Genomic DNA, 19,687 nt, shown 5'->3' on the forward strand with positions numbered 1-19,687 from the left:
AGGTCATTAGCAGCGGCTTTATTGTGCCGCAGGTTTAGGCACTGAGAGGTAGGGGACAGTGTTTACCCAGCCTTCCCCGCACCCACCGGCCCAGAGATCCCTCGGTCTCACGACACACCGCTGCTGAGTAGGTGCTGAGTTAGGAGACAATAGAGTCAATTGGATCCCCCTCAGACTGAGTTTCTCCTTGTGTGCGCACAAACCAATGAATGAAGTTCAGATGGAGATCTGTCTGGCATTGGCGATGACTAAAAGCTGAGTTCTGCCTGATCTGAAGTTGAGAAAACAATGCAATGAGCCCGTAAATATGAAATGATGTTATTTAATGCTTGATTGCTTGTCATTAGACCAGTATGCTTTACGTGATAGTAGGAGATTCCGCTTGCGTTAAATGCTCGCAATAACGCTTGCACGGCAACAATTGCGTTCTCTTCCGTACTGATGAAAGCACAGTCCATGCAACATTTTTTATTTATTTGGGTTGATTCATTACTGTTACAACAATTGATTTGCATCATATTTTTAGTATTTGTACAGTGCCTTGCAAAAGTATTAATTTTTTTCTTGTTTTATGTTGCTGCCTTATGTTAAACCGCTTTAAATTACTTTTTTTCCACCACATCAATCTACAGTCCATACACCATATTGACAAAGCAAAAACAGAATTTTCACAACTTCGTAAATTTATTAAAAATAAAAAACTGAAATAAGTACATTGCAAAAGTATTCATACCCTTAACTAAATATTTAGCTGAAGCACCTTTACAGCCTCAAATCTTTTTTTGTTTGATGTGACGAGCTTTTCTCATCAGCATTTGGCAATTATCTGCCATTCTTCTCCTCACCTCTTCACCTCTCAAGGTCTGTCAGTTTGGATGGGGACAGATGCACATTTTCAGGTTTCTCCAGAAATATTTTATTTGGTTTAATCCCAGGCTGTGGCTGGGCCACTTAAGGACATTCACAGAGTTACCTTTAAGCCATCTTGCTGTGTGTTTAGGTTCATTGTCCTGTTGGAAGGCGAACCTTCTGCCCAGTCTGAGATTCTGAATGCTCTGCACTGGGTTTTCATTAAGGCTATCTCAATATTTTGGTGCATTGAGCTTTTCTTCTACTTCTTCCACAGCATGAGGCTGCTACCAGCACACTTTACCTTTGGGATGGTGATGAGCAGAGCTGGTTTCCTTCAAACATGATGCTTAAAATTGAGGTTCATCAGACCAGAGAATCTTGTTTCTCACAGTCTGAGGGTCCTTTTCTGCAAATTCCAAGTGTGTTTTCATGTGTCTTCACCGAGGAGAGGATTGAGTTTAGCCACACCGCCATAAGGCCCAGATCGGTGGAGTGTTGCAGTGATGTTTGTCCTTCTGTAAGTTTCTCCGATCTACATATATGATCATGGAGCTCAACTAGAGTAACCATCAGGTTCTTGGTCACCACTCTAACCAAAGCTCTTCTCCATCAATTGCTCAGTTTGGCCAGGAGGCCAGCTCTAGGAAGAATCCTGGTTGTTTCAAATTTCTTCTATTAAGGGTAACAGAGACTGTATGCATTTGTGACCCTTCAATGAAGCAGAATTTTTTTCTGAACTTTTCCCCAGATGTGTGGCTTTACACAAACCTGTTTCTGAGCTCTACAGGCAGTTCTTTTGACCTCAGGGCTTGTTTTTTGCTCTGATATGCATTATCAGCTATTAAACCTTTTATTAAATGTGTGCCTTTGCCAATCATACCCATTCAATTGAATTTGCCACAGGTTACCTTCACTCAAAGTCTAGTAACATCTACAAGCAATATGAATGTTCCAGAGCTAAATTTCAATTGTCCCAGATAAGGGTATGAATACTTATGCAATGGAATTATTTAAGTTTTTTATTTTTAATAAATCTACAAAGTTGTGAAAAATCTGTTTTTGCTTTGTCAATATGGTGTATGGACTGTAGATTAATGTGGGAAAAAAGTAATTTAAAGCAGTTTAACATAAGGCAGCAACATAACAAAACATGAAAAAAATGTATGAATACTTTCGCAAGGCGCTGTATTTTTTGTATTTGTATAGCTCAATATATTGGACAGTTGATCATCAAATATTTAGCAGTTTTTTGACTCTGCATTGGTGAGAAATCATGTCCGCTTGGCTAATTAATTTTAGTAGTTCCCCGTTGTCAGTTCCACAGTCTACCGGCAGTTAGAAAATGTGGTTAATGTATAAATATTATGTATTAATATCAGTGTTTTTTTAAGCATTATTTATTTTATTGTTTTTAGCTAGGAAACCATAAAGTAAATTTTATAAATTTTTTAACCGTTTTTATTTATGCATTAATTATTATTATTTATTTATTTTTTACTCTTCGTTACATAGTTCACATGGGATTCTTTGTTTCTTGGAGGTTTAGTAAATATTAATTAATATGTATTAATTTCAACAGTTTTTATTTATTTAATTTCAGCAGATGTATTTGTTTTATTTCTTTTCTTTTTTTTCTTTTGCTATTAGTAAAACTCATCTTGATTGTGCGCCAATTCTCCTGATGGAATTCTATGCATTTCTTTGAGGTTTATTTAGGAGACAATAAAGTAAATAATTAATAATTATGTATTCATTTAAACTGTTTTTATTTATCCATCATTTATTTTCCTTTTTCATTTTATCAATATTTTTGGGGGGTTTTTCTCTAATAAAACATCAGCTGTGCTGTTCACCTCATGTAACTCTTCGTGCTTCTTAAAGGTTTAGTTTTTTGTTTGAGCTGTCCATACATGAACTGTGTTTTGTAACAGAGCGCGATATGATCTGACATGCATTTCTCCAATCTCTACAGCTTGAGGAGGAGCTTCAAGAAGCTCAGAGAGAACGAGGTAAAGCCCTGCTGCACAGTCACACAGTGGAAGAGGAGCTGCAAACCTTACGCAGGTATCACTGGTGAACCACCTCACCTTACACTGCTCAGTATCTCCTTAAACCACTCACTTGATGCGTTTTACAGTTTGTTTGAGATGTGGCGGAGCATGAACCTGCTGTGACATGCCTTAAGTGTTCAATGAACTTACAAATAAACAAAGGTGCAGGGCAAGGTGTTTTGAAGGATTGTAATAATTCAGGTGATGGATAATGTGTTTGTGTTAGTGCAGGAATTAGGAGAAAGCCTTTGCATGCCATTCCAGAGGTGAGGAGCCAAAAGGACTTTGTTTTAAAGGGTCCAGTCCATCATCTCTGGATTCCTGAGGTTTATGCATGTCACAAGAACCATATGACAATGACTTTTGACTCGATAAACTCCTCTAATATGTTGCTTATTAATAGTTAATAAGGTAGTTGTTAAATTACTATATTGAGTAGGATTAGGGATGTAGAGTCATGCAGAATGTGCTTTTAAATGACTAATAATCAGACAATATGTTAATAGTAGGCATGCTAATAATCAACTAGTTAAGAGTGAGAATTGGTCCCTATGTGTTACCCCATAGTTTTATCTACCCAGACTTTTGACTAATTTACACCACAAATGTTCATTGTTGCAGCCTGGGAGCTCATAAACGTAACTTAGTTTCCCATCCAACCATTTTAGAGACGACTATCCATTTTTTTGTTTCATCAGGTGATCTGAGGTTAAGACTAGTACCGTTGTTCACCTACACTCTTAAAAATAAAGGTTCTTTATTGGCATCTATGGCTCCATGAAGAACGTTTAACATTTATGGACTCTTTCGATTTCACAGAAGTGGAAAGTTTTTTAGATTATTAAAATGGTCCTCAGACTAAGAAAAATGGTTCTTTTAAGAACTGTTCACCAGAAGGTTCTTTTACGAAACCTGTTCTTTTCAAAACCTTTATTTTTAAGTTCGTTAGTACACAGTATAAATCTTCCTTTTACTTGTATAACTCCTTTTGGTTATGTATTTAATAGCCAGCAGTAGAATAGTTTTTAATGAGGTGGTTTCTGTGTCACAAAACTTCCATAATTTAAAAAAAACCCTCATTGCCTGTCACTCATTTCACCTAATTTCATTATTGATCGAAGCATCATGCACTGAGTCATCATCATCCAGCTTTATAACAGATTATGAGCATTGAAACTGGCTTTTATGTGTTTTGTTTGCTTTGCCCAGAGAAAAATAAATCGCTCGACTTAAGTGCAGTGAGTCATTAGATTACCGCCAACTCATGATCTCAAGGACTGGAGCGTTCGTGAAGTTGTGATCTCGAGCCACGTCTCCAGCAGACGCTGTCAGAGGTCGGTCCACACTGGGATTCTCAGCGCAAAAAAGCCTCCAGAGGCACTGACCACAAACGTTTCTGCACCACCTAACATCTGATTGTTTTGGCCTACGAGTTGAACTTTTAGAGTTGTTTATTTAAGCTTTTATTCAAAATGATAGTCGGGGTCTTAAATAACCAAACCGAAGCGTTCCCAGTGGTTGTGATGGACTACCGCAGGCCCTCCCTCCCCAGTTCTTGTCTTCCAGCCAGAGGGATTGTTTGCTTTACTTGGGGTTTATCTGTCAGTGAGGACGGCTTTGATAGATGATATGGAGTAAATACATTTGGCTCATAAACTGGTCTTGCTGGTTAAGTGAGCCGTGTCCGGTTTCACCGAGACGTACATCCGTGTGTATCAAGGACTTTCCATTTGCATTCGTCACATCTTATTAGATCTCTTCAGCATCTCATTGTGCATGATTGCGTGTTTGTGTTTCACTCCAAAAGGGTTTTACCACCCAGTCCTGCTGTAGGAGAACTATTGCTAACACTTTGCAGTAAGGTTTTTTTTTTTTACAGTATTTATTCATCTACACTTATGCTACTGCTACATTAATGCATATACATTTTTGACATTTTAAGTTGGATAAATTAACATTAGCCAATGTTTTATGGACAAACATGAATTAACAATGAACAATAGTCTGCTGCAACAGTTTGGGGTTATTAAGATTTCTTTAATATTTATTTTCACCAAGGCTGCATTTATTTGATAAAAAACAGTGATATTGGGAAAAAAAAAAAATATTTTAATACATATGTGATGGCAAAGCTGAATTTACAGCATCATTACTACAGTCTTCAGTGTCACATGATTCTTAAGAAATCGTTCTAATATGCTGATTTGCTGCTCTAGAAACATTTCTGATTATTATCAATGTTGAAAACCGTTGTGCTGCTTAATATTTGTGTGGAAACCTTGACACATTTTTATAAGAATTCCTTAATGAATAAAAAGAACAGCATTTGTTTAAAATATGATAAATAATTATTCGAAATAGAATTTATTTATTATAATTAAATGTATTTATATGAATAATTTATTTAGATAAATAATAAGGGTTTTGCCACTTTTGAGCAATTTAATGCATCCTTGCTCAATAAAAGTATACATTTCTTTAAAACAAATCTTGTTTATATTTATACATTTCAAATTAATATTAAACTAGATTTTTTAAGAAATATGAAAATGTTGTTCACTGCTAGTTCATGGTATCTAATCCATTCATTTATATTAATAAATTGGCCATATTTTAAAGTGCGTCCAAACATCTTTTAAGGTTTATAAAGAACTATTCAGATAAGAACATGGTTATCTGAAGAGTTGTTATTGTTTTTTGGTGTGTGTATGATGTTGGTGCTCAGCAGAGGCATCTACGAACTACTTGTTTTGAAATCTGTCCTTCTAAAGTAATTCAGTTCGGCGTCTGGTGCTGCACACCCAAACTCACTTAATCTGAGAAGAGAGCTCTCACTCTTGTAGTCTTTTCTGTCTGTCCCAGCAGGAGGAGGAGAAGGAACACATTGTATTTCCTCAGACAATCTGCATTGTGTGAGCATCAGGGTGTCCAACACTGGTCCCCAGCCCCTGCCAATGTGGCTGCAGCGCTGAACCTTTAAAAGGAGAATCCTCCAGGCCCAACAAAGGCCAGAGTATGACTGCGTGTGTTTGCTCTCAGGATTGCCCGACCACCTCCATTGTGTCTTTTTAGGATAACAGACAGTCTGTGTCACATGAAAGGGCAGCGAACAGATGAGAGAGAGAATGGGGTGGTAGAAAGAAATGTCTGCGGCGTGAACCTTGGGCTCTGATAGAACTGGCTCCAAATAGTGTAGCGTACACACGCTCCCCGCTGATCAAGAGAAACACTTAGGCAATTTTGTTCACTTGGGGTGGGTTGTTTTAATGGGTTATCATTGGCCAACGGTGAAGGAGAGGTTAGACTGTGAGTTTAAGGTGCTTTGTTTGAGCGTCAGCCAAGAGGGAGTCTGCGCTAGATAGACGTGTATTAACACCAGCAGTCCCCATACTGTCCAACTCCCCAGTGATCGCTCATTATCACACATACTAACAGCTCGACCTGTCAACACTTGCAGCTCGATAGTCATTAGCAGATACAACGTGCACATACATGAGCTCTCTTTTTCCAATACTCTTGCACTACACCGTAAGCCAAAGAGCCCAGTTTCGATTTTCAGCTCAAATCTGTGAAAAGGGCATTACAGTTGTCTATACGTGGAGTAACTAGTGCGTGAACAAGAACTGCTGCATTATTGGTAGAGAGAAAGGGACGAAGACGATTAATATTATGTAAGTGGAAGTATGCAGTCCGCGTGATACTATTAATTTGAGTTTCAAAGGATAGTGTGCTATCCATGATAACACCCAAACGTTTAACCTGTGAGGAAGGAGAGATTGCATTATTGTCAATGTACAAGGGAAAACAATTAGATTTAGACAAAACAGATCTAGTGCCAACAAGTAGGGCCTCAGTTTTGTTGCCATTTAGCTTCAGGAAATTAGTTGAAAGCCAATCTCTAATTTCAACTAGACAGCAGGATAAAGATGGTGGTGGAAAAGAACCAGTGGGCTTGGCAGACAGGTAAAGTTGGGTGTCATCTGCATAACAATGAAAATGAACACCATGTTTCCTCAAAATGTAACCAAGAGGGAGTATATAAATAATGAAAAGAAGCGGGCCCAAAACAGAACCCGGGGAAACTTTTCTACTATCTGAGAGATAAACGGTAAATTTGAAATTGGACGGAAATTATCAAAGTTAAATGGAATGCATATTACTAATCAGAAATTAAGTTTTGATATATTTACAAAATATCTTCATGGAAGATGATGTCTACTTAATATCCTAATGATTTTTGGCATAAAAGAAAAATGGATAATTTTGACCCATACAATATATTTTTGGCTATTGCTACAAATATACACCAACGACTTAAAACTGATTTTGTGGTCCAGGGTCATATATATATATATATGTGTGAGGATATAAATATATATATAAAAAACTACAATCAATAAATAAACAAACATGTATGTATATATGTGTGTATGTATGTATGTGTGTGTGTGTGTATATATATATATATATATATATATATATATATATATATATATATATATATATATTAGTTTCCCCGGGTTCTATATATATATAAAAATTCAACATTTTTTTCCGGTATTTATTTGAAATAGACATCTTTTATAACATTATAAATGTCTTTACTATAATATTTTATCAATTTAATGCATGGTATACATATATAAATAAACAGATTTGAGCCAGTCTTTTGCGGAGTCTCTCTCTCATTTTGGTATTTGATATTTGTGTTTATTATTAACTTTGAATATGAGGTTACATAGTAGCAAGTTGTCTGATCTTTACAGAGATTTCTAATCATTCATCTCTCAGCGAACTGAATATCAGTGGCATTTATTTCCATTTTCTTGTGTTTTCCCCTTTTCATTCAAACCCCTGCCGATTGAGCAGAAATTACTTATTCTCAGAAATCCTTCGACGCTGATAACACCAGTAGTTATGCCACATTGCTAGATGGAAACTTTGAATTTATGTGATATTTATAACGCCTGTGGCATTAACCGACTTTATCCCCAAAACAGAGCAAACTGCAGCTGCTGCATTAGCCGTCTTCGCCGTTCTGTGCAGCAAAATACATTTTGTAGATTGCATGGAACTCCTCCCAGCAAGCAGCGCCTGCTTTATCCAAACGCACAGCAGCGTTCCTGCCCAGGCTCAGAGAAAGAAATTCTCTGTTTTCATGAACGAGTGTTCACAACTTTGGTGTTTGTGTTCACCATTGGGTGTGTTCTCATGTTTCTGTGTTCTATTGAGGGAACGAGACATATTGAAACAACCACGGCCTTTATCAGCAACTGTCAGCATGAGTGATTGGTGTAAGGAATGGTTGGCGGTGGGATATGGTCGGTAGTTAGCTTATATCCACCTCAGGTTGCTATAGACACCTGTCAGTAGAATGTCTCTGCTTTGGCTGCGGTCTCTATGTACTTTTTTTGCCTGTAGATAAATGCTCTCTATTAAAAGGTTATTTTACATTTCCCATCTGATAGCATTTTGTGGCGGTGTTAATGGTTAACTGGCCTGTAGAGTTAGAGGGCAGGTTCGTTGGGATCCCACCCCTGTGATCAGGTATCTTACGGCTCTGGTTAATGTTTAACAGAGTTCTCAGGTCGTCTGTCTGGCAACCTTTATAACTAGACCAACATACACTGCTGTTTTCACGAGTAGCATATGTTTGGTTGAATGCAGTGAATCGAATTTTAAAATGTACAAGGGGAGTTGTTAGCATTTTATAAGTGGGTTTTCACTGTCACTGTTACTGTTGCTCATACTTTAAGGAATACTTGTAAAAATCTACTTACCCACAGGCCATCCGAAATTTATAAGAGTTTGTTTTTTCATCAGAACAAATTTATCATTACGTCTCTTGCTCACCATTGGATCCTCTGCAGTGAATGGGTGCCGTCAGAATGAGAATCCAAACAGGAGATAAAACGTTGCAATTATCCACAAGTGATCCACACAAGTCCATTAATTAATGTTTTGTGAATTTAATAGTTCCATGTTTGTAGTACATAAATTCATTAAGTATTTTAAAACTTCAAACCATTGCTTCTGGATAACATCTGTGGTATGAAGAACCTTTAACACCCATCCAATCTTTCCACAAAAGGTTCTTTATAATGTAAAAAATTTCAGATTATTAAAATATTCTTTGCACTTATTAAAAATGGTTCTTTAATGAACAGTTCACTGAAAGGTTCCTATAGTGGAACCAAAAATGTTTATTCTATGCCATTGCCTCAAACCCTTTTGGAACCTTTTATTTTTAAGAGTATAGTATAATCACTTATAATTTCACACATCTCTCACAGCTTCTATGTAGTGAACTGTGTACTAGACAGGTTGCGTTTATATGCCTGTTTATGGAGCTCCATCATACTGGCATCTCCATTCCTCGGAGCGGGATAGGAACGTCTTATAATGATTCTCACAAAGTGGGGACCAGGATGGACCAGTTGTGTCTGTGAGGGGGTGGGTGGACTTAGATAAGATAATCCATAGTGTGGCAATGCTTCTCTGCCCTTGTTTGTCACTGTCATTGGACCTTTGTACCCAATATGTTTGCATTTAATTACACAAAGCACACAACTTTACATCACTTTCTCGACCATCAATATCGCATCAGAATTGATTACCTCCTGCCTTAAAAAAATAAAGGAACAACCTGACATGGAAACCTTCCTGGAACTCATTAGCAAGACTGAATGAGTAATATGACTTTAGGGCAACAACACACAGGCACATTGGCTAAAGCCAAACGACAAAAGCTGCTGCCGCTCAATCTTGATGTCTCTGTCACTATAGACACATGCAGGCATGCGAGCCAGACAGATGTTTTGTATTGTCAGCTAATCGTGGCATTGTACTAAATGCATTGTTTCCCTGGCTAATATGAATGCCCACTTAATAGCGCTGTGGTTTTCTGTATGTCTGTGGTCGCAGGTGAGCACGGCGTACCTGTGTGTGTTATTACAGCCGTTCATCTCGTTTCTGCTTGAATAAAAAGGGGAGCAGGTGTTATCATTATTTAGACCTGATATTGACATCTCCCTGCTTTTGGTGTCATATTAAATCACATTAGTCCTATGCAGTTTGTTGGCAGCTTTTCAAGCACCTTTAAGCATAGAACGTTATAATGGGGCTTGTTAAGGGGAGACAAAATTACTTTTCATTTGACAAACAATAAAACAGGTAATAAAATCTATTAGATGTAGAGTATGTAACCACATAGCAACCAAGTCTGTCCTTCTTATTTTGCAAGAAAGAGAAAGCCATTTCTTTGAATGAGTGAGACTTACGATTCATTACGCTATAGGTAAATAACTATGTTCAGTGCACTAGTCTGTTTGTGATTGTGATAATAAATTCCAATATTATGATAACACATACCAATTTGCTATATAAAGCACTATGTTGGACTGTTTTGTACAGGTAAAATAATTGGAAGTGAATGAAACTCATGAAAGAAATCTCAATGTGTAACTTTAGGCTGTTCACACTAAGGACGAAAACTATAACGATAAAGAAAAATCGTATTAAATTCCGTTTTAAAAGAATAGCAGATAATTGCATAGAGGAACGATAATTGCACAAAGGAACAATATTATCATTGAAATCACTTTCAAAATCAGTTTTTTTCCAGATGATGTACAATAAAAAAGCTAACAGCCAATCATCTGGAAGTGAATGACAACGCAAGCCTCGCAACTTACAAGTTACAAACAGCTGCACCTGCTCTCACTTGTGGAGAAAGTTATCTGTTAGCATTTTTTATTCATCACAATGGCAGTTGTTTGACTGCTGCATGCAGCTCTGAAAGCACACAATCATCTTTCCACATTGGCACGGGCATCATATGAGTGCAATCACCTGAACTGTAAATGCCATGTCAAATACAGGAATGCCTTGGCAACACTTTAGCATTTTGGTGGCTTTGAATTGCACAGGAAAGCTGCATCTTGTTTTCTTTAGAAATGTTTATTCTTTGGAACGTCTGTTTTCTCAAGAACTTGATTTGTTTTTTTGTGACTGTTAGTGGCATTTCAGTTTATTACTATTACTCCATAAGAGCTTTTGGGTGGTTGTACAGTTCTGCTTGTGTTCGTTGGTTAGACTGATATGTATCTCTCATCGTCGCCCCTACCCTTCCGTTTTTATCTTGACCCTCCTTATCTCACGCCTTGTTGAAAAACACCTGTCTGAATTTCACCTCAAGTTGGATGCAGCGCCGTGAGAGCGCTAATGTATTCTGCTGACATTCTGAGGAATTATTAGCCCCAGATATTGTTTCTTGTACTGACATTCCGTTTGAATATTAGATGTGTCTGTTGATATAGAGTTATAATTCCCCACCTCCAGGTAAACTGCAAGTATGCTCTCTCTGTGTCTGGGTCAAGTTTCATGTTTGTGTAAGAAATTTGACCATTGGCATTTCTCCTCCTGGTTTATGAAACATGAGCCTGATGCTACACCGTCATCCGTTATATTGTTCTTGTAATTTTAATGATTGTCTTTCCCGAGGATCTATTGAAGTGTGCGATGAATAACAAAGATATGTACTTTTGTAGGTTTTATATGCATTAAAATTGGTATTACTTGGAAATGAACTCACTTACAAATTCAGTACAGTTCATTTTAGTTAATATTTTTTCAATTAATAAACATTCAAATAATCTATTTTGCTTACTTCATTTGTTAGAATGCAATGAAAACAGTAACCTAAACGCATAAATTACCTGGTCAAGTAAAAAATTTGTTAATATCGCTGAATCAACCTAAATACATTAATTTCTACCAACAAAACTCATTTTTATGGGTTAAATCAGGTAGATATACTACTAAAACTAAAAGCAATTGCAGTAAACAGTGCAGTTTTAGAGTCTAAGTTTTGTTAATAAAATATATATATAGCGTTTATATTACGGTTTGTTGTGTTTTAAATGTAAGACATGGCCCATGCATAATCTGTGCCCTATTTTTTACATAATTTTACATTTAGTAAAGGACAAAATGTGCAGAATTTTGCTTAATGAATTTAAATATGTTAAACTCTTGCTAGTTAAAGGTATTATCAAGTTAGCCATTTTATATTTTATTGAAGTAACCAAAGTTATTTATTTATTTATTTATATATATATACACATACACACATATACACGCGCACATATACACGCGCACACACACACACACACATATATATATATAATTTTTTTTTTGTTTTATTTTTTGAATACTGACATAAGGTGTGGTAACACTTCTTTCAATTATAGCCAATTATACATGGCCAATTCATGACTGACTCTATCACTAATTACACTTATTTATCAAAACTGTGTTTTCAGTGTGCTACAGCATCATGAGGCTGATGAGACCAGTCTGGACAGTCCTGCCACCTCAAACCAGAGCCAGTCCCAGATTCAGCCCCTGCTGTACCGTTTGCAGCAGCTGACGTCAGAATTTCAGAGCGCTCAGACCCAGCTGTGTCTGACCCAGGAGAGAGAGAGGGAAGCCAATGAGAAAGTGCAGAGGTGGGTACAGACGTGTGCTTTCTGGTTTAACATGGGAAAGTTTAAACAACATACCAAAACCATGCTAAACTACCAGTCTACCGGTCAAAATCTTGGAATGATTAGGATTTTTAAAATGTTTTGGATCTATTTATCATTACCAGTGTTTTCAAAAATGCTCAATATTTTTGTGGAAACGGTGATACACTACTGTTCAAATGTTTTGGCTGTAAAGACATTTAAATGCTCTTCTTTCTATTCATTAATATTACAAATATTACAAAATTACAAAACAAAAATATTTTTTCAGCATTTATAATGAGAAATGTTTCTTGAGCAGCAGATCAGTATATTAGAATGATTTCTGAAGGATCATGTGACACTGAAGACTGGAGTAATGATGCTGAAAATACAGCTTTGCATCAAGGAATAAATTACATTTTAAAATGTTTAAATAGAAAGAGTTATTTAAAATTGCAATTATATTTTACTGTTTTACTACATCATTAATCAAATAAATACAGCTTTGGTGAGCATAAGAGACATGGCTCAAGAACATAATTTCTTGAATATCCCAAACTTTTGACCAGTTGTGTGTGTATTTATATGTAAATTAATTTTTTATTTATTTTGGTTTGGAATACTGACATATGTTATCACTTCTTTCAAGCAGCCAATTGAACATGGCCAATTTATGACTGACTAATTACACTTATGTATCAAAACTGTGTTTTCAGTGTGCTTACAGCATCAGGCTGACTATACACATCAGGCACATTTTTCCACATCAGGCAAAAGTGAGGAAGACTTTTGTGATCCATTAAAGAAGCCTGTTTATTCCTGTTTGGATAAATTCCTGCACTTGTTGGATGTTCCTAAAGCCTGTTCTCTCAGTCTCTCTGACCTTGCCCTCCTGATCTGTTCTGTACATTTCTAAAAACTGGTCATCGGGTAGATATTCCCTCTCTCTCCCTCTTGTCTCACTCGCATGGGGGGCTCCCAACGCAAAGCAAACACAGGCCGGCTTGCTGATCTATTTACTTGATGAATTAACCAAAGGGGGTGGAGATGCTGAGCAGAGGGGGTGCTCAAAACACAGAGAGAACCCCCCACTACCCCATCACAATGACAGAACTTTAGTGCATTGTTTACACATGCCGCTCTGAAGGGTTTCCATTTTCAGAGGTAAGATCACACAGCCTCTGCTGCATGACATGAAACTCCATATCCCACAATGCACTTTGCTTTGAGCGGCGCTGCTGTCCTCACCTAGACAGCAATTGTGTATCAGAGCAGCTTGTTTGTGTACTGTGGTCTGACCAAGCGGCGTCCGCAGTGCAAGGTTCAGTCGTGTGAGTCACTTACTGTCTGTGGCATAGAGTCAAACTGCTCATTTCACCCCTGCACAGGGCTACTGGAAGAGTCTCTGTGTAGTATTACTGGAAGCTAACAAGTCCCCTGTATTCTGAGAATCAGCATGCTATTTATTGCTCGAGGCCCTGAATTTGTGCCTAATCACTTCACCTAGTTCTTCTAGTTATTTTAGCACATCAATTTAAATTAAATGAAAATGAGAAACGTTGCTTTGGCAACTAACTGAAGTAAACAAAAGACTAGGTTTTTATTGTAGTTTGTTTCATTTCAAGTAATAGTGGGTTTTTTTCTGTTTTTAGTTTTAGATAACTAAAAACTTTGCTCAGAACAAATGTGCAAAAATTGTGCATTTAGCTACACAGCATCTTATCACTGGGACAGTAACCTTTAAGTGACAACTTTGCATCTACCCCTAAAAGGTGCATATTTGGAGCTTAGAGTAAAAATATGTGCCCTTAAGATATTACTATGAATTTTTTTAAGTGTAAATAAACTACAAAGATGTTCATTCGATGGTTCTGCCACAGTGATGAGCTATTGTACCTCTAAAGGTACAATTTATGCTCTTTTTTTGAGTGTATGACCTGTGTTGTATGGAAAAGAATTTGAATTATTAAGATTATTTTGAGTTTATGGGGTGAGTAAATGTGACAGAATTTGAAACAACACATTCTTCTTGCAGCGAGCCCTCGTGTATTGATGGTTGGGGTCTAGGTGATGGCTATTTTGTCTCACAGAGCAAAGGATAACATGAGTGTCAGCTTCTGGGTGAGTGTACGACTGGGATCGTCTGCAGTAAGCGGAATCGGATCAGCGCCGGTCGCACCTGACCGCTAGCTGACATTCAGATGGATGCCCTGCACTCACCGGGCTCCGGGCGGCCTGTGGGAAGCCGCTCTGACGTGGGCCTCGTCGCATGACGGTGAGAAGAATGCAGGGGTGATGCGATTGGCCTCCAGGCTCCCACAGCGGGGCGAACCGGGGAGGAGGAAGCCCAGCGCCGACCCAGAATGTGGCACCTGAGTGCCGTTCCTCCAGGCCCAATGACAGAGGAGCTGAGCTGAATGTCTAATGGCCTGCTGAATCAAATTTGGCCGTGAGAAGTGCACAAAGGACCTTTTCATTGGCTGGACGGCCCACAAATGGGCTGCGGCTGGTACGTCCCATCCAGGGTTATTACTTACTAAAACTAAAACATTACAAAAAACTTTTGTTACTTGAAATAAAATACACTTTAACAGAAATAAAATATTAATTTTATATTTAATTTTATTATATTTATTATAAATGCACTTATTTTATTTCCGCTAGTTGCCGAGGGAACATTTCTCATTTTCATGTAGTTTAACTTGATGTACTAAAATAACTGCAATAAAATAAATACAAATTATATAACTAATAAAAATGACAAAAAAAGAAAAACTAATTCAGAATATTAATAAAAAACTATTATGTATAATATATATTTTTATTAAACAAATATATATATATATATTTCAGGAAGCTGCTGAGGTAACATTTCTCAGTTGTCATGTAGTTTAACTTGATGTACTAAAATATCTAAAACTAAAATTACCATTCATATAAACTATATAGACTTCTTTTTTTTAATATAGTAAAAATGACAAAAACGCACAACAAAATTACTTAAAACGTTGACTAAAATTAAAATGAAAAAATTAAATATAAAAATAAAACACATTCAGAATATGAATAAAAACTACATATAAATATATATTTTTTTATGTTTATATAATATAAATATTTAAAAAATAAAAACTAATTCAGAATATTAATAAAAATGATAACACTAGTTGTATTATGCTGCAGTCTTTTGTCCCGTTCTGCATCTCGCGCATTGCTAAAAATCCCGCTGAGTTATCAGCATGATCTTATAGCATTTCATGTAAGCATTTTTGTCAGGCATTGTCATGGCATAATTATAGATTATGAACAGGATCTTCTTTTGCATTGAAACATGGATATGTTGTCGTCCCATACATAAAACGTGCTGTTGTTTAGAATTAATGCACGGCTGCTGTTTACTCTGTGTTATTTGAGCTGGAATTGTTGGTTTTGCGACTCCGTGAATTCTTAATCGGGATTTGCGCTTTTGCCGGCTCTTCCCTCGCGTGTATGTTTGGGTTTACGGCCACTCTCTGCAAACAGTGTTCACCAAATCCTCCCCAGCCCGCAGGCACACCTTGGAGATCCTGCCACGGAAAGGCAGACCTGTTAATTGTGCAAACATGACAGGGAGGCTAATGAATATATTTAAAACGCTAAAAATGTGCACATAGGGGGGAAAGGTGTTTCTGTGCATGTTTATGGAGGAGAGATAGTCTAGTGTTGTCTGTCTGCATGTTTGTGTGTTTTGGGTAGAATTGTGTGTGTGATATATGATGGCTGTTTGCTTGTATATGTATATATGCTCCTGTGCGTGGCCTGTTCATTTAGCAACAGTGACCTTTTATAAATATTAGTCTGCTGTTTTGAACCGTCCCCACCCCCTCATCTTCCCCTCTTTCGCTCCAAAGTGACGCATTTCTCTCGGCCACAGAGCGCCTCTGAGAAATACATATGGTCCTGCGGCTGCTCTTCAATCTCTCTGTATGGGAAAACAGGTGGAGACTTCGGCAGGAGCAAGGCTTGGGTCAGACCACTCCCATATGCTCACTTGATAAGACTGAGAAACCTTGGTAGACAATACTAGCACTGGCTATGCTAAGCACGTCTTATCAGGATTGCTATGAAGGCTCTGATAGAGCTGGGCTTGCTTTGTTGTTGTAAGACGGCTTGAACTCAATGTTATCGTCTCTTTTTATTTGAAAAAGCTTGGATTTATCAATCCTGAGCTCTCTACAACCTTCTGCATTTGTCATGCATGCCTTTATTTAATGTAATGTATTAATATATTAAATACTTAACTTTCAAGTCTGACTTTCAGATCACTGAATACTGATAAATTTACTCGGAGTATTATAGATATTTGGATCTTATAAGCAATCACGCCAACCTAGCATTGTGCTTGTGGCTAAGAAATTGAGAAGTACCGTATGTTATTTCTTCATAAAGTGTAAAAATCTTGTAATTTAATTAATGCATTGTCTAAACAAATTACTGAAATTTATGCATACAATTTTCTTTTCATTGTTTTTTGTCTGTCATATTTAATTGAGAGATTGCAACCTGAACAAATTTGAGATTTACACATTTAAATAAAATGCCTTTTAACTTCTATATGTTATATATATATATATATATATATAGAGAGAGAGAGAGAGAGAGAGTGTTAAGCTTTTTTGGTCATTTTTCTTTTTTTTAATGTCTAGGTTTTTATTCATTTTCATATATAGACATGACAAACATAATGCATTGAATTTAAATAAAACGTATATGCAAATCTCAAATTTGTTTGAAATATTCACACACAGAATTTCTATATAAATTATAATTTGATATAAAAAAAGTGATGTAGCTTGAATATTATAACAAATAATAATCAGAAGTCTTTTCTCTAGTTCATGTTCTTTAAGTAATGTCATATTAAGCGAGTTTCCATTTTAGTTCTGTAAATTAAGTGACCTGATTTAATCTATTTGTCCTATTATCACATTTTTTATTTATTGCATAGTATAACATCATCTGAAGTAATATCAAAGTTTCTGAAGAGTATTTTTTTTTTGGAGCGGAAGCAGCATTTGTTTGGATGGAGAGAAGCAGGTCTGCTTTGGTTCCCCATTATTCATTTGCTCCTGAAGAATCCCTTCACCCATCTAGATCTCCCTCCATTTCCACAGAGTCTGTGGGATCATCGCCCTCATAAGCACAGGTTTAGTCACCCCGACCAATCACATGACACCACACACAGGCTTCTGTTTGCTGGAGTAAAGGCAGGCGGATATTTGGAGGATTTGGGCATTGACACCAGCATGGATGTCTCACCCACTTTAAGAAGTGTCTACATCCACTCTCTGCATCTTTGCGTTCCTCCAAGAGCGCCCTTGTGTGAGGAGAAAACAGCTAAGAGCTGGCCTGCGTTTGTCTTGCTTTTCTTTCATTTACACAATCACTTATTTCTGCCTTCCCTCTCTGTGTCTTTCCGTTCTCAGGTTGGAGCGGCTGGTGGAGGTGTTACGGAAGAAAGTGGGCACTGGCAGTGTCCGGAAAGTCATCTGACCGACTGGCCGTCGGGTGACCCGAGCAGACGGCCACATCTGGTGACCAGGCTGCAGCATTTAACTCTGAGCAAACAGCCGAAGCCTGGCCTGGGCAAACACAGGCTGGAAGTGGCGTTCTTTCTCTCAGCCCTGTTCTCATTCCAGCCCAGGCTCAGAAACGCCATCGTAAATGTTTAACCACATTCTCTCTGCAGTCACCAATAAAACAACTGCAGCCAGCCCTTTACCTCCACACTCTATCTACTACTCCAAAGGTTTTCTTTTTTTCGTTCTTTCTTCTCCTCTCGGTCGATTTTTACTTACAGTGTGAGGTTAAGTCTGGTTAAACAAGGGAGATTTGATTGGACGATTACTTTGTGAGGTACTGAGACTTTATTTTTCATAGAAAGCCAGCTGTTTTTGGACAAAGCTGGGATTTGGGGATGGACAAACTGGACTATAGATATTTGACATTTTTCCCAAATTAATAAAGGGAGTTATAACAACAATATCAGTCGACACAATCACTATTTATGATCATGAATGCTATTTCGGTATTTACTCTTAAATGTTATTTAATAATAAATTGTTTCTGTGATTATCAATGAGTGTTTTTGGATATATTGGCAATAGAAATTATAGGATAAATCCTTAAAATATATATATTTTTAAATCATCAAATCAAATCGAATTATGCAGTCCGCTAATAGAGAATATGGTTGTATAATTGTTCAATATTTATTTGTTTTACATGACTCGCATGAACCCTCTTATTTATTAAGTAAATATGAAATAAGTCTTTTGAGGAGAAATAAGTCTTAATTTTTTTCTAAATTTGTTTTTAATTCAAATTAATTTTAAAATTATTCAATCAAACCCGTAAATAACACACTTTTTAATTCAAGTGCATTACATGTTGTGCTGGGTGAAATATTGTTGAAATATTTGCAATTGTGCATTACTTTTTAATGTGTTCTTAAAATTAGTATTGTTTATTGCAAACAATCCCAAAATTTGAGTAAAAAAAAAAAAAAGTCAGCTAATTTTGGAAGTGCAAATCAGATATACAGTATATTGTGGGAATGACAATTCTGAGAAAAAAAAAGGGGTGGATGATTCTTTGAATTCTTATTAATGTGTTGCGAGTGTTTAATGGGAACTGCTTTGCATGCTGATAATTTACAAACATAAAATGGGCCAAAGAGGTCTGTCAACCTCTACCAATGACTAGATACCCCAAACAATTATATAAGCATGCTTAATGTTGCCTTTCCCTGTCCGTCCTTCAGCAGAGCTCTTCTTCAGCCTGATCGATTATGTACTCAGAAATATGTTAGATGCACCGGTGAATAAAGAAAGGGCTGTTTAGGCCAGACGTGCCACTGAGTGTCCCTCCCCTCAAATAAACGCCCGACACCAGGACAAGCTTGTCGATTTTCCTCCTATAGGTTACCGTGGAGATGGCACAACCTGGGTGTCCCGCCACATCCCTATGGAAAACACTTTTCTTTTTTTTTTCTCAGCAGAAAACTTTTGTTTTTTAAGATGTGCGTTCTTAAATGATTTGTTTGAGATGTGGATGTTCCGAGTGGGTGTGGAGGCTGGAGGCTGTGTTTATTGGGGCATGTGGAGTGAAATGCCCCATTACCACCCCCAAATTCAGTGTGCGTGATCATCGACTTACAAAAAAACTTTTATATGCTTTAATTAAAACCGTGTTTCGGCTGCACATATTGAATGACCCTCAGAGAAAAGCACCACT

General features: G+C 37.1%; 1 protein-coding gene across 1 annotated transcript in view; it reads left to right on the forward strand.

The window, feature by feature from the left end:
- Positions 1-18,528, forward strand: part of LOC306850024 (mirror-image polydactyly gene 1 protein-like) — a 68,770-nt gene extending 50,242 nt beyond the window's left edge. The window contains exons 12-14 of the mRNA XM_079385438.1: positions 2,825-2,916; positions 12,227-12,412; positions 17,878-18,528. Coding sequence (XP_079241564.1) covers positions 2,825-2,916; positions 12,227-12,412; positions 17,878-17,944 — 345 coding nt within the window. The 3' untranslated portion in view covers positions 17,945-18,528. The remainder of the gene's footprint in view (positions 1-2,824; positions 2,917-12,226; positions 12,413-17,877) is intronic.
- Positions 18,529-19,687: the final 1,159 nt, after the last annotated feature.

Source organism: Barbus barbus (genome assembly GCF_936440315.1).
Source record: "Barbus barbus genome assembly, chromosome: 30".
Classification (NCBI taxonomy): Eukaryota; Metazoa; Chordata; class Actinopteri; order Cypriniformes; family Cyprinidae; genus Barbus; species Barbus barbus.